Raw genomic sequence first — 13,143 nt, 5'->3', positions numbered from 1 at the left:
CGTGTGTGTAAGAGAGAGTGACATGCAGCCAATCAGTTCCTCAGCAGCTCTCTACTCCCTCCTCTGCAGGCCTCTCCTCGCAGATTCGGCAGATTATATTGCATCGATCAGCTGTGTTGTAATTACAGCTGCGCGGAGCCGTCCAGCCGACAGAAGAAATACATTCATCCGAATAACGGGGCTACATCTGCAAAAATGTCTCCTCAGGTAAAATAATTACTGCTTTTGTCTTCATTTTATATAGCAGTAGACCTGGCCGACGCATTATCGCTATGAAATGAATAACGATTGTAGCGGCAGGGTGTTTACGCCATCTACATGCAGCCATCCATCTTTGACAGATGAGTGGGATGAGTAGCATAAATGTAAGAGAAGCGTGACTAAACATTTTTTTTATCCTTTGGCTCTGTGGTCCTTCTGATGTGGCTACTACAGTTAACTTATTGCAAGCAGATTGAGAAGATGAAAATATTTGACGTAATACCCATTTTGACTAAAAGTTAGGTTTAATCTTTGTTGCATTTAAACTGATTTCTGGAGCATCTAAATTCCTACACTGAGAGTTAAAGGGTTTTCAGGTTTCATATGGTCTATAATTGTCTGTTGTGCAATGTCCTAGATCCTTTGTAAAGCACACTATTTAAGTAGGCACAAAAGCACTAGTCTTGAATAAAAGCCCATTGTTTATCTCCAAATTATGCAACAATAGGTCCCCTGGGCTTTGCGCTATGACTAGAATACTATGCTCAGATTTAGTGGTGTTTGTACCTGATTAAAATGCACTCAAATGCATTCTCATTGTCTGTACACTGCAGCTGCACCAAATACTTTAGAGTGATTCATCTGTCAGACTTGGCAAAGAGCAGAATAACTATATTATTACTCCTTACCCTGCACAAACATAACTGCTTAGTTGTGAATAATGTATCGGCAATACATAGAGTGACTTCTTTTCGAATCATTGATTATCTGCAGGCAGAGTTTGAGAAGATGGCAGAGGATGTGAAGAAGGTGAAGACGAGGCCTACGGACCAGGAGCTGCTGGACCTGTATGGCCTTTATAAGCAGGCAATCGTAGGAGACATTAACAGCGGTATGACTTGCTGCAGAAAAAACAGAATCACTTCCATGCAATGTTACCTAAATTCTAAACATGCCCTCTTCCCTGTGTGCTGTCACAATTGTAGATAGACCAGTGATGGACTTGAAAGGAAAAGCCAAGTGGGACGCCTGGAATTCCAGGAAAGGTAACAAGTTAATAAATGATTGTAAAACAGCAAATTATTGATACTTTGTGTTTTTTAATCCAAATATTTTGTATTTACCCACTCTTTCAGGAATGTCAAAGGACAGTGCCATGTCAGCGTACATCACACTTGCAAAGGAAGTCATCAGTAAATATGGCTTGTAAGGCTTGCAATGAACTAAAGAGAGAGAATTAATGCAATAATGACAACAGTCTACTAACTCAACAACTAAAACAATGCTGCTGTGTCTATAACAAGTAGCCTTTTGCTTTCAGAGGCCATACTTATGCAGGATGAAGTGTACTTCATAATTTGCTGGGATTTCTTTTCATGGATTGTATTTTTTTTAAATTGATTATTAATTGAACAACTTCTATGCATCCTTTAAGATTAGAAATAATTTGCTAATTGCCTTTTTATCTAATTTATGTAGTTTGTTCTCATATACTGTTTACATGTGCACTTTGAAATGTAGCTTGAATCCTACATATGTAGCTTGAATCTAAACAGGACAAACTAAATGCTGTCAAATGTGAAAATAAAATCTTTATGCACTGTTTTTGTTTTTTGTTGTTATTTAGCCCTACCTCATTGATGTATAAATGGGGTGGTCCAAATAATAGAAATACCTGACAGTTTGACGTAATACAATTCAACAGCAACACAAACTGCATTCTCCAAAATGACCATACAGTTGAATCAACACCTTTCAGAAACCGTTTAAACAAAAAAACGGAACATTACAACCTTAATGAAGGTATGATTTGTTGCAGGACTGTTGTATTAGACTGCATTAGGTTTAGCTAGGGGTACCTTATAAACTGAGTGTATTTTTTGCTCAGAACAAGCCAAGACTGTAGCATTGGTTCCCCATCACTTACTGTAAATTTGAAGCATATTAGAAATGAATCTCTTAATTGATCATATGAACAGGAGGAATAATTACAGCAAGGAAGACCTGTTTCAATATATGGGCATATCATTGTTTAAAATAGACCTTTTAACTTATCCTTTAGGATTCCTCTTGATTGGGTGTAGTCCAAACCATGCAAAAACAGAGCCAGACCAAAAATACACAAAAGATCTGAATTGTCTACCTTAATTATTTTCATTATTATGTTATAATAATTATACATTTGTATTTTTTGTTCTTGTTTCAAGTTTCATTGCCCTTATTCTAGTGGTTTGGTTGTCAATGCTCTAATTCAATCCACTTCTCTGCAGAATGCAAACTCATTTTCACTAGTGATTATTTCACTGGTAAAATGTAGGTCAAGTGCGCCAATCGCCCCAGGCATGCGCAGTACGATCTTCCGGGTAGGCACCGGGACGCGATATTACGAATCCCACTATGGCCACGCCAAGAAACGCCCTTCAATAGCGTTCACACACTACTATTGGCCAGGCGTCCATGCTTACATGTACAGGTCCTATCCCCTGACCAATCCCCTAACCCTAACCTTAACCACTCGAGGTGAAATGCTTAACCCCAACCAATCGAGCTGCTTCGTAGGGCGGGTCTTGGCGTGGCCATAGTGGTATTCGTAATTTTGCCACCGGGACAGTTCAGTGGGGTAAAGGTTGCGGGGACCTTTATATACACTGCGCACAGCAACACACTAAACCTCACCACTCACTAATGGTATTTCTTCTGCTGTGCGTGGATGCAATAAGCTACTACAGTCAACCCATCCTGAAGAAGGTGAGCAGACAGAAGGACTGTGTTTGAAAAAAGGTTTTAAATCAAGTTTAACCTACATGACAAACGTTGTTGACAGCATTATTGTTACCTTAGCCATTGACCGCAGGAGAGAGTAACATAAGCTGTATACGTAACGTTAATAACATTAGCTGTTTTTTCTGCTTTCAACAAGCCGGTTAGTACTCTGCATTTCTGTTTAATTGGGCGCTGAAAGCCAGGTTTCACTTACAACTTGTATCGAGTCGTTTGGTCGTAAAAGGAGTTTATGAATTAACATGCAGATAGTAACACAGCCTAGCATCACTTTAAAGCTAACGTTGCGCGTTATATTCCACAATAGAACTCTGGGATACGTTATTACAGCTGTAAGAAGAAGGCACATCATTTTGGGTAACGTTAATGCTAACAGACTGTGGTCAAAGCTCAAGTGTCTAACGTTATTGTGACCTGTCTTGGGATCAGATTGGGTAGCATTAGTTCCTGTTTGCACTAGCTACATATGTGGCTATGCATGATATTTGAGTTAAAACTAACAGGTATTTTTCAATATAGATTAATCTATATTATATTTCAAAATAGATTTAATTGTTATCTTTTGATAAATCAATTAATATATCAATAAATATAAATAGTCTATAATATGTCAGAAAATGGGGATAGATGCCCCACAGAAGCCAAGGTGAAGTCTTATTATTATTATTATTATTTTTTTTTTATTTCAACAAACAGTCCAAAACCAAAAAGTATTATATTTTCAGAGATGTAAAACAAAGAAAATCAGCAAATCATCACGTTTGGGTAACTGGAACTCCAAATGTTTGCATTTTTGCTTGATAAATGACTTTACTTATTCACTTTTGGTGGACACCTAAGTGGGCATCTCAGGGTCCTCTGGGGGAAATTTTGAGCATTAAACACTTTTTTTTTAAATTCTGATGCGTTTTTATACACCAATTTGTTGTGGAAACCTCTTTATTTAATTTAAGGAAAACACAAAATCAGGAAGCAGGTGACGATTCAAAATATAATATAATGGAATATAATGCAGTACGGGGGCTTTCACATCAGGGATCTGGGCCTGGATCTTAGTACACTTGACCCTAAAGTCCAATCTGTGTGATTATTGTGAACACTGCATACCTTACCCAGGAACGGTTAGTCAATTCATGGCCAAGTCCACTTAAAAAAGTTCATGCATATTCCAGTGGTGTTCTATGTAGTGATACATTTTGGTATTACATAGCTGGGTCACATTACATTGAAGTTATTGGGAAAAATGCATTAATTTTCCATAAAAATATTAAACAAGCACTGAAATCCCAGTTGTACAGTAATTATTCTAGATGTTTTTTTAAAAAGGGAAATTAGTCTCACTGATTTTTGGAATTTCTGTATATAAAATCTGTAACATTTAATTTAGGACAAGATTATTACAGATGTTTGTTTTGTGGATACAGTCTGAATTCCTTCCAGGGAGGAAACATGGATAACAATTTGTCAGAGTCTCTGCCAGAGAGGACCTTCCAGTACCAAAGCAGCCTGCCATCCCTGCCTGTCCCATTACTAGAGACGAGCCTTTCGAAGTACCTGGATGCAGGTGGGATAGTAACTTTGAACAACCTGCTGTGTCACGAGTTCCTCTGTTTCAGGTTTTGTTAACATTCACCATGCAAACTTAAAATATGAACTCTCTGGATTTATCTTTGCATAGGTGCAACAATTATTCTCCCCAGAACACCGCAGTTAGAGGTGTTGTAATTTCTATTAAAGGTCCCATATTGTAAAGAGAGTGATTTGCATGTTTTTTTAAATCATAAATTAGGTAAAAGTATTAACGCTCAATCCACAGAGAAATGCACTAAGCTTTGTACTCAGAAACAATGCCTTAAAAGTCAGGACATCCATACGGTTTGATGTCACAACTAACTATATATAGGTAGAAGTGCTCCTACAGTGCCATTACAGTTATTCCCTGACTGCAGTGATGGTGCAGAGAGGGCAGAATCGGAAGACCCGGAAATCGCTGACTAATCAGAGCAGACTGGGCTTTTCAGGAGGGTGGCTTAAAGAGACAGGTGCTAAAACAGAATCTTTCAAACAGAGGCTGAATACAGGTTTGTTTAGACAGACAGTATGAGAAAAATAATGTTTTAAAATTAAAGCACATAAACCTGTTCTAGTAGAAACTCAAAATTCAAGTATGAACCTGAAAATGAGCGTAATATGGGACCTTTAATCATATGTCAAATTCAGTAGGTATTTAACTCTACTTTCTATTATAACAGCATACACGTGTGTTAATGTTGTTTGCATGTTTCACAGTTTTTACAATAGAAGATGTTGGTCTTACTTAACTAATTTTGCATTGTCGTGTTTTCCATCAGTTCATCTATTTGCATCTGAGGAAGAGTTTAAGGCTACAGCAGACATTGTGAGCAAATTTCAAGCAGGTGTTGGCAAAGAACTGCACCAGAAACTACTGCAGAGAGCCAGGACGAAGAGGAACTGGGTGTGTAATTGTGTTGTTTTTGGTTTTACAGATGTTCTCTTCAGTCATGGATGTTTTATTTAGCTGTTGTTGTTTGTTTTTTCCTTAGCTGGAAGAATGGTGGTTAGACGCTGCGTATCTGGAGGTTCGCATTCCTTCTCAGCTGAATGTGAACTTTGCCGGTCCGGCGCCCTACCTGGAGCACTGCTGGCCTCCTGAAGAGGGAACTCAACTGCAGAGGGCCAGTATTACCATATGGCATACACTACAGTACTGGAACCTAATCCGCAAGTAAGACATGTTCACAAAGAGTTTTACAATCTGTGTTGTTGTGTTTTGCAAGAAGTTGCTCTTCTTTTTATGTGAAGTCAGGTATATATGTAATTTTTTTTTCTTCCACTTGCGTGTTTTAGGGAGAGGCTGCATCCTCAGAAAGCTGGCAAAATACCATTAGATATGGACCAGTTCAGAATGCTGTTCTGCACCTGCAAAGTACCTGGAGTAAAGAAGGACACCATTCGTAACTACTTCAAGACCGGTAGAATAAACTTGGCTCTTATCTCTAACTTTCAGACACACATATGCATACGTTTTTTTTTTTTTTTTAGAACAGTTTCTCAGCTTATGTATTATTGTTGTGTATGTGCATTTTGTGCTGTGCCACAGAGAGTGAGGGTCCGTGCCCCTCCCATTTGGTAGTGATTTGTCACGGACGGATCTTCACATTTGATGCAGTCTGTGATGGACAAATTCTCACTCCTCCAGAACTACTCAGGTAGTGATTACATACAGGTACACACACTACTCAAAAAATAAACCCAAATATGAAACCTAGTATCTAAGAGAACAAACTTCTGGCTGGGGGTTGAGGCCATGAACCAACTTCTTCTGCTGACACTGCTAATTGAACTTAAGAAAACATGGAGGAACATTCTACATTTTACCACTAAGTTTGAAATATTTGCATTCCACCAATTAGCCCAAAGAGGGCGCTAACGCCCCATAGTATCTTTGGGGGGCAGAGAACAGGTGCTCTCCATTTGGTAGAGAGAAATGTGATGAAGAGATGCGAGAACATATTTTAACCACATTAATAATGACGCACAGCATCCCAACTGTCCTTAGACATAATCGAGTAACAGTTTAAAGAAAAAATATACCCTTTTTTATATAGATCTACTGCTGCATCACAGCACCACAGAATTTATTACAAAAAGAACAGGGCAATGGGTCAGTGTTAATTTTAGCAAAAACTATAATTTAGTTAACTATTTTCCATTGGTTAATCCATTTTATCAGGGTCCAGGTCACATTCATTTCATTCATTATATTATTTGAAATGAATGTTATATACTGCTGGGAAGTAATGAAATTCTATAATTCTAGGCCATATCGTCCTCTTCTGGTTTTCCATAATTCTTTCATACTTTGGCCGGTATGCCTGTTAAACAGATTTTGAATTGCATTGTGTTGGTATTAAAAAGTCTTAAATGTAACCCGGTGAACCCTGAAGAAACCCTGTAATAACGAGCTGGAGGACGAGGAAGCATAATTAGCTGAATGGAAAGCCCCAGGGTTTAACGTTGCCATGTTGTATTTTGTGTGTTAACTTGTAGGCAGCTGAGCTATGTGAAAGAGTGCTGTGAGGGAGAACCAGAGGGAGACGGAGTGGCTGCTCTCACCTCAGAGGAGAGGACTCGTTGGGCACAGGTAGGAGTGCTCATGTTTGGACTTTGGTGTATCTTGGTGGATAACATCTAAAACAGATTATGCATTACATTTGTGAAAAAGTTGAGGATCAGTACTGTCCACATTTATCTGTTTACTTTCTCTGCAGGCCAGGGAATATCTAATAAACATTGATCCACACAATAACACCATCCTGGAGATCATCCAGAGCAGCCTGTTTGTCATATCTCTGGATGAAACAAAACCCTACTCCACTCCAGAGAACTACACAAATGTATGGACTGCACAAAGTTATCTAATGACTTAATGTTCACTGTTTTATGTTATGTGTGTGTGTGTGTGTGTGTGTGTGTGTGTTTTTTTTTTTTTTTTTTTAAAGAAAATAGTTGTCTGATTGTTTTTACTTTGCAAATATGAACACAGTTGACCCTGGAAGCCCTTACAGGCAACCCCACCATCCGCTGGGGTGACAAATCGTACAATTCACTCGTGTTTGCAGATGGCACTTTTGGATCCACTTGTGACGTGAGTGTGTGTGTGTGTGTGTGTGTGTGTGTGTGTGTGTGTGTGTGTGTGTGTGTGTGTGTGTGTGTGTGTGTGTGTGTTGCTAGATGAGTTTTGAGAAACACTGTGAAAGCTTATATGACACATATTTAGATTCAAGATTTTCATGCTGCTCATCTTGGATAGTTCCTGTCCAAAAGCAAATCATTCTAAAATTGAAAACATCATTTTTAAGGGGTTAGAAATAATAGTTCAAAAACTCCAATCAAATTGTTTTGCAGCATGCACCATATGATGCCATGGTTCTGGTGTCTATGTGTTGGTATCTGGACCAGCAAATCAAAGTTACAACAGGCAAATGGAAGGTAAACATCGACTATAACTTTATTCTGTAAATACATTTAAGTAGTTCTTGTTAGTTCAATATAAGTGTATCCGTCCACTTTTCACACAGTGATGTCTACACTTTTTAGGGCTCAGACACAGTCAGAGCCGTACCCCGTCCTGAGGAGCTGGTGTTTACTGTTGACGAAAAAGTCCAAAGTGACATCAGCCACGCCAAACGGCAATACCTTGAGTCGGTAAGCCAGTGTTAAACACCAAACTACAGAAGAAGAAGCCTGATGCAAAATGACTTGTCCATAGTCACAGCTCGTGGGTGTTGCTGGTTTTACAGGCACAGGACCTGCAGGTTGTGTGTTATGCCTTCACAGCATTTGGAAAAGCAGCCATCAAACAGAAGAAGCTGCATCCAGACACCTTTGTTCAACTAGCAATGCAGTTGGCCTACCAGAAAATGTACAAGAGGTATGGACTGGTTAAAAATGGGACCATAACTTCACTTATGTTCAAAGTCTATGAAGTAAATGGCCCTAAATGTCTTTTCTTACCCCTGACAGGCCAGGAAGTTGTTATGAGACAGCAATGACTCGCAAGTTCTATCACGGCAGGACGGAGACGATGCGCCCCTGCACCCAGGAGGCTGTGAACTGGTATAAAGCCATGGTGGACCCCACGTGTGATGTGAGTGTGTGCATGTCTGAAACCCTGCACTGTGGCAAAATCGCAAAGAGGAAGTAGGTAGTAGCAGTTGACTTGGTACATACACATTTTTCTGTCAGGCTGATGCCAAGAGGAAAGCCATGCTGCTGGCCTTCAATAAACACAACAAACTGATGGGTGAAGCCCAGGAAGGAAAAGGTTAGTTCGTACATACATGTTACATACATGTAATTGCTTGATATTTCTATATATTACTGTTCAGTAGTCAGACCACCCTTTTTTTTTCTTTTTCAACGGTAGGTTGTTATAATGTCAGTTACAATGTTAACGTAAAGCTGCCTACACATGAACCACTGCGAAAAGTGCTGAATCGCTACCCTTGGCGTAACGTACTGCTCAGAATTGCCGCCGAGCGCTGCGCTCAAAGTTCAAATTATTGACCTTTTCAAGGCGCAACCGACTCCAGAAGCAATGATGACGTATACCTGCGCTGCGCTTTGCCTCTCTGCACCCTACCTCGCGGTTTTACCGCGGATCATGTGTAGCCGGCTTAACAGTGTTATGGAACTTTGTTTCAGTAAGGGTTGCTGTAGCAAGTCGTTATTTTCACTGGGAGTATTAATGTTTGAATGGCTCAGTGTTACCTGTTGTTTATATTAGATGTTAATGGGGGGGAGCACTGACCTTTGTGTCTCTGATTGTAATCCATGTCATTTTGTAACATTGTTGACAGGTTTTGACAGGCATCTTCTTGGGCTGTATCTTATCGCCAAAGAGGAAGGACTTCCCACTCCAGATCTCTTCATGGACCCCCTTTATGCAAAGAGGTACCATCTGTAAAGCTAATGTATGTTTTTTTTTTTTTTTTTTTTGAACCGGTGTGTCTTCACTGGTTATATTGTTCTGTACAATCACATGTAAAACTACTTTTGATTTACAGATTTGAATGACTCCTCTCTTCACTATGCCCTGCCCCAAAATTAATTTAGTAAAAAATAGCACAGGTGTAACTAATTACATTAACGATGTCCTAGTAAGCAAAGTGCACATCTGGCTCACCTGAAAATAATTAAACTAATTGCCCATGTCCTACTATGACACAAAACGTCTGTGGTAAACAAGGTATGTATCAGCAGGCCCATGTTACCAACTATTATTGGCTTATTACACCTACAGTATGTCCGTAGAGGTGTGTATGCTAGATAATTTGCAGAAATAAACTACAGCACAAAAATTTTGGCATTACATTTTACTTTGATTCAATTCAACATTTAAAATATTTTATTTGTACTGTATTTGTTTTTTAATTTAGAGGTCCTATTTATGTTTAAAGGAACACGCCGACTTATTGGGACTTTAGCTTATTCACCGTATCCCCCAGAGTTAGATAAGTGCATACATACCCTTTTAATCTCCTTGCGTGTCTTAACTCTGTCTGACGCACCCACCGCTAGCCTAGCTTAGCACAGATCCTGGAGGTAACCGGCTCCATCTAGACTACTGCTCCCAATAAGTGACAAAATAACGCCAACATTTTCCTATTTACATGTTGTGATTTGTATCGTCACAGCGTGTACAAATAACAAGGTCACATGAGACACAGCCATCTTCTAACCGTATACAAACTGGGAACTATATTCTCAGAAAGGCGAAGCACTGCTACTTGAGTGGAGGCAGAGTGCTCCTCACCACAGGGCTTCTCAGGCATATCATTCCGCCCAAGTAGCAGAAGTAGGAGTGCTTCGCCTTTTGAGAATATAGTTTAGGAGCCGGTTACCTCCAGGATCTGTGCTAAGCTAGGCTAGCGGTGGGTGCGTCAGACAGAGTTACGACACGCACAGAGATGAGAAGGGTATGTATGGACTTATCTAACTCTGGGGGATACGGTGAAGAAGATAAAGTCCCAATAAGTCACTGTGTTCCTTAAGTTTTCAATACATTTTATTTTTCAAATTTTACGGTCATTTCATATTTACTGTTACTGTACACTTTCTTGCCTCTTTTTCACAACTGCTGAATAACCAAATTTGAGGAATCACTGCCGGCAACCAGTGCGTTTAGATGCACAACAATTTGAGATTTTAAGTAATGTTTAAAAAAAATACCACTGATACTACTATTATAATGGACATTCTAATAAATGGTCTGCTTGATAACTGAACTGCAATACAGAAATTACCAAGCAGACTCAAGACATTGTATTAGTTGAGAAGAGTTTGGGAGGTCTTTCTGTCTGCCTGTAACTGAGTTGTGTTTGTGTCTGCAGTGGTGGTGGTGGGAACTTTGTGCTGTCTTCCAGTCTGGTGGGCTACACTACAGTTCTGGGGGCCGTGGCTCCCATGGTGCATCATGGCTATGGCTTTTTCTATCGCATCAGAGATGACAGGTGGGCAGACAAGACATAAGCCTGTTTTCCATTATGCTGTTTTTTCTTCTGAAAATGTTTTGCTCCAACTGTCTCCAAATGATTTATGTGAATGGTGTTAAAAACTGAAGTTGAATAATAACTACAAAATGTTACAACCTTTGGGCAGATCAATCCCTTTTAAAAACAAAGGGTGAATTTAAAACACACATACACACACACAAGTCCACACATCCTCCTTGTATTTATATTCTTATTTATTTTATGCCTTTGTTGTTTTATGTAGCCAACCTTATGCTTACTCAGTGCTTACTTGTGTTAAATTTGTAGATTTTAGGACTCTTGTAACTGCTCATTATACTTTTTTTTTTTCTTCTCTTCCTTTTGGTGAGATTACTTCTATAAACCCCTAGGGGTTTTCTTCATCTCACCTGCAATCCTACAATCATTTTTCAAGAATTTTTTTATGTTCTTGTTGTGTTTCTGTTGCCTTGATTTTATTGTGCAAATAGACAAATTCAAAAAAAAATTCTAAAAAATCAAAGCTGCTTTTTATAGTTCTTGAAAGGATTTTCAGAAATAGTAATGATGTGTACCTACGGAAGCCCTAAAATCTAAGATAAAATCTCCTACGTAGGAGATAAACATTGCCCGCAATTCTTTCTTTTTTTTCAACTTACCTTTCAGGGCTTCAGCAGCATCAGTGTCAGTCAACTGGAAAAGTTAATTTGAATGCAGTTTTCAACATTGTTTGAAGTTGTGCATACTGTCCCTGCATTTTCAGCAACTGCAATCATATCCACACTACGTTATTTCTTTCTTCCAGGATTGTGATGTCCATCTCCGCATGGAAATCTTGCCATGAGACAGATGCTGCGTCACTGTTCAACATCTTCTGTAGCTCCCTGCATGAGATGCTCCACCTGGCTACCACATCTCAGCTATAAGTACTCACACCAACACATTAATACACACAAAGTTCACAAACCCTCCGTTGATAGCCGACGGCTAGCAATAGTTATGTTTGTTCTGAGCACAGATCAATGCAAAGGTACAGAAGCCGCACTGCTGGGTGTTAGCCCCTGGCATTGGCATTAAAAAGTCTATCAACATTATTGTAGTGATAAGACTTTTAGTGTAGATTGTTATTTTCTGAGTATATCATTTTCTGATTCATGTGGAAATTATATTGAATGTTTAATTTTAAATCCTGCCAGTATTAATGCACATTAATTTAAAGATAAGCTGATGCTAAGGCTCAAGACCTTTTTTTTTCCGTTTGTCCCCCAGACAAACGGACACTGATTATTCTGAGGTGTGCAATTGAAGAAAATAACTTCTGGCTGCTTTGACTGTTGAACTTAGATTTTTCTGTAATACTAAAGGGCATTCCAATGAAACTCGTAGAAAAAGAAAAAGGTAAATAGGATTGATTGGCCTTTGTTTTATGTTTTAGATTAGTGAAAATCTACAGAAATATCCAACAACAGTACTCAATTATTACATTGGAATGAAATTGAAAAATAGTTTTCCTAAGAAATCAGAAAAATTTGTTATTGGTTGTTTTTCACGTTTGCCTTTTATATGATAAAAATTATGCTCAACAAAAAGTACAAAAAGTAATTAAAGTTTTGATAGTGATAGTAGGCAGGCACTAAAAATAGGTATAGGTTAGACGTTCCTTACATTACTCTTTGACTCTAAAAGTTTATTTGAACACGGTAACGTAAGTAGTGTTGAGGTCGCAGGACTACCTGTTTTGACAGTCTGGTCATTTGCCATCACTATACACTACCGGTCAAAAGTTTGGAGTCACTTAGAAATTTCCATTCCACTCCATTACAGACAGAATACCAGCTGAGATCAGTTGCAGTGTTTTTTTAATCAGGGAAGCAGTTTTCATATTACATTATGTGCTTACATAATTGCAAAAGGACAATGTAATCTGGAAACTGCTGCCTCAGCTTGTCTATAATGGAGTGGAATGGAAATTTCTAAATGACCCCAAACTTTTGACTGGTAGTGTATCTGGACCATATTTTGCTACCTTCCACTTTGCGACTGAAATAGACACTTTCTGAAAACTAAGGGTTGCCTTCCAATCTATTGAGGTGTTGCACATTCTTTGTCTATTACTTGAAACTGT

At 38.8% G+C, this 13,143-nt stretch overlaps 2 protein-coding genes across 4 annotated transcripts; both read left to right on the top strand.

Annotated features, from left to right (window-relative positions):
- The first annotated feature begins 59 nt into the window (after positions 1-59).
- On the top strand, positions 60-1,527 carry acbd7 (acyl-CoA binding domain containing 7). The gene is made up of 4 exons (XM_028581710.1): positions 60-207; positions 976-1,093; positions 1,188-1,247; positions 1,338-1,527. The coding sequence occupies exons 1-4, from the start codon at positions 196-198 to the stop codon at positions 1,409-1,411; spliced, it is 264 nt and encodes an 87-aa protein (XP_028437511.1). The 5' UTR covers positions 60-195; the 3' UTR covers positions 1,412-1,527.
- Positions 1,528-2,809: 1,282 nt separating this feature from the next.
- crot (carnitine O-octanoyltransferase) lies at positions 2,810-12,719 on the top strand. 3 transcript variants are annotated; one of them, XM_028581707.1, is made up of 17 exons: positions 2,810-2,949; positions 4,423-4,546; positions 5,334-5,458; positions 5,547-5,728; positions 5,851-5,975; positions 6,104-6,212; positions 7,054-7,147; positions 7,275-7,400; positions 7,550-7,651; positions 7,912-7,995; positions 8,104-8,211; positions 8,307-8,437; positions 8,530-8,653; positions 8,752-8,830; positions 9,366-9,459; positions 10,899-11,018; positions 11,824-12,719. In XM_028581707.1, the coding sequence occupies exons 1-17, from the start codon at positions 2,887-2,889 to the stop codon at positions 11,942-11,944; spliced, it is 1,911 nt and encodes a 636-aa protein (XP_028437508.1). In that variant the 5' UTR covers positions 2,810-2,886; the 3' UTR covers positions 11,945-12,719. The 3 variants fall into 3 exon arrangements, with proteins under 3 accessions (XP_028437508.1, XP_028437510.1, XP_028437509.1); XM_028581708.1 differs by having other exon boundaries at positions 2,861-2,949; positions 4,407-4,546; XM_028581709.1 differs by lacking the exon at positions 7,550-7,651.
- Positions 12,720-13,143: the final 424 nt, after the last annotated feature.

This window comes from Perca flavescens, chromosome 6 (assembly GCF_004354835.1).
Source record: "Perca flavescens isolate YP-PL-M2 chromosome 6, PFLA_1.0, whole genome shotgun sequence".
NCBI classification, from domain to species: Eukaryota; Metazoa; Chordata; class Actinopteri; order Perciformes; family Percidae; genus Perca; species Perca flavescens.
This window is presented reverse-complemented; position numbering and strand designations above follow the sequence as displayed.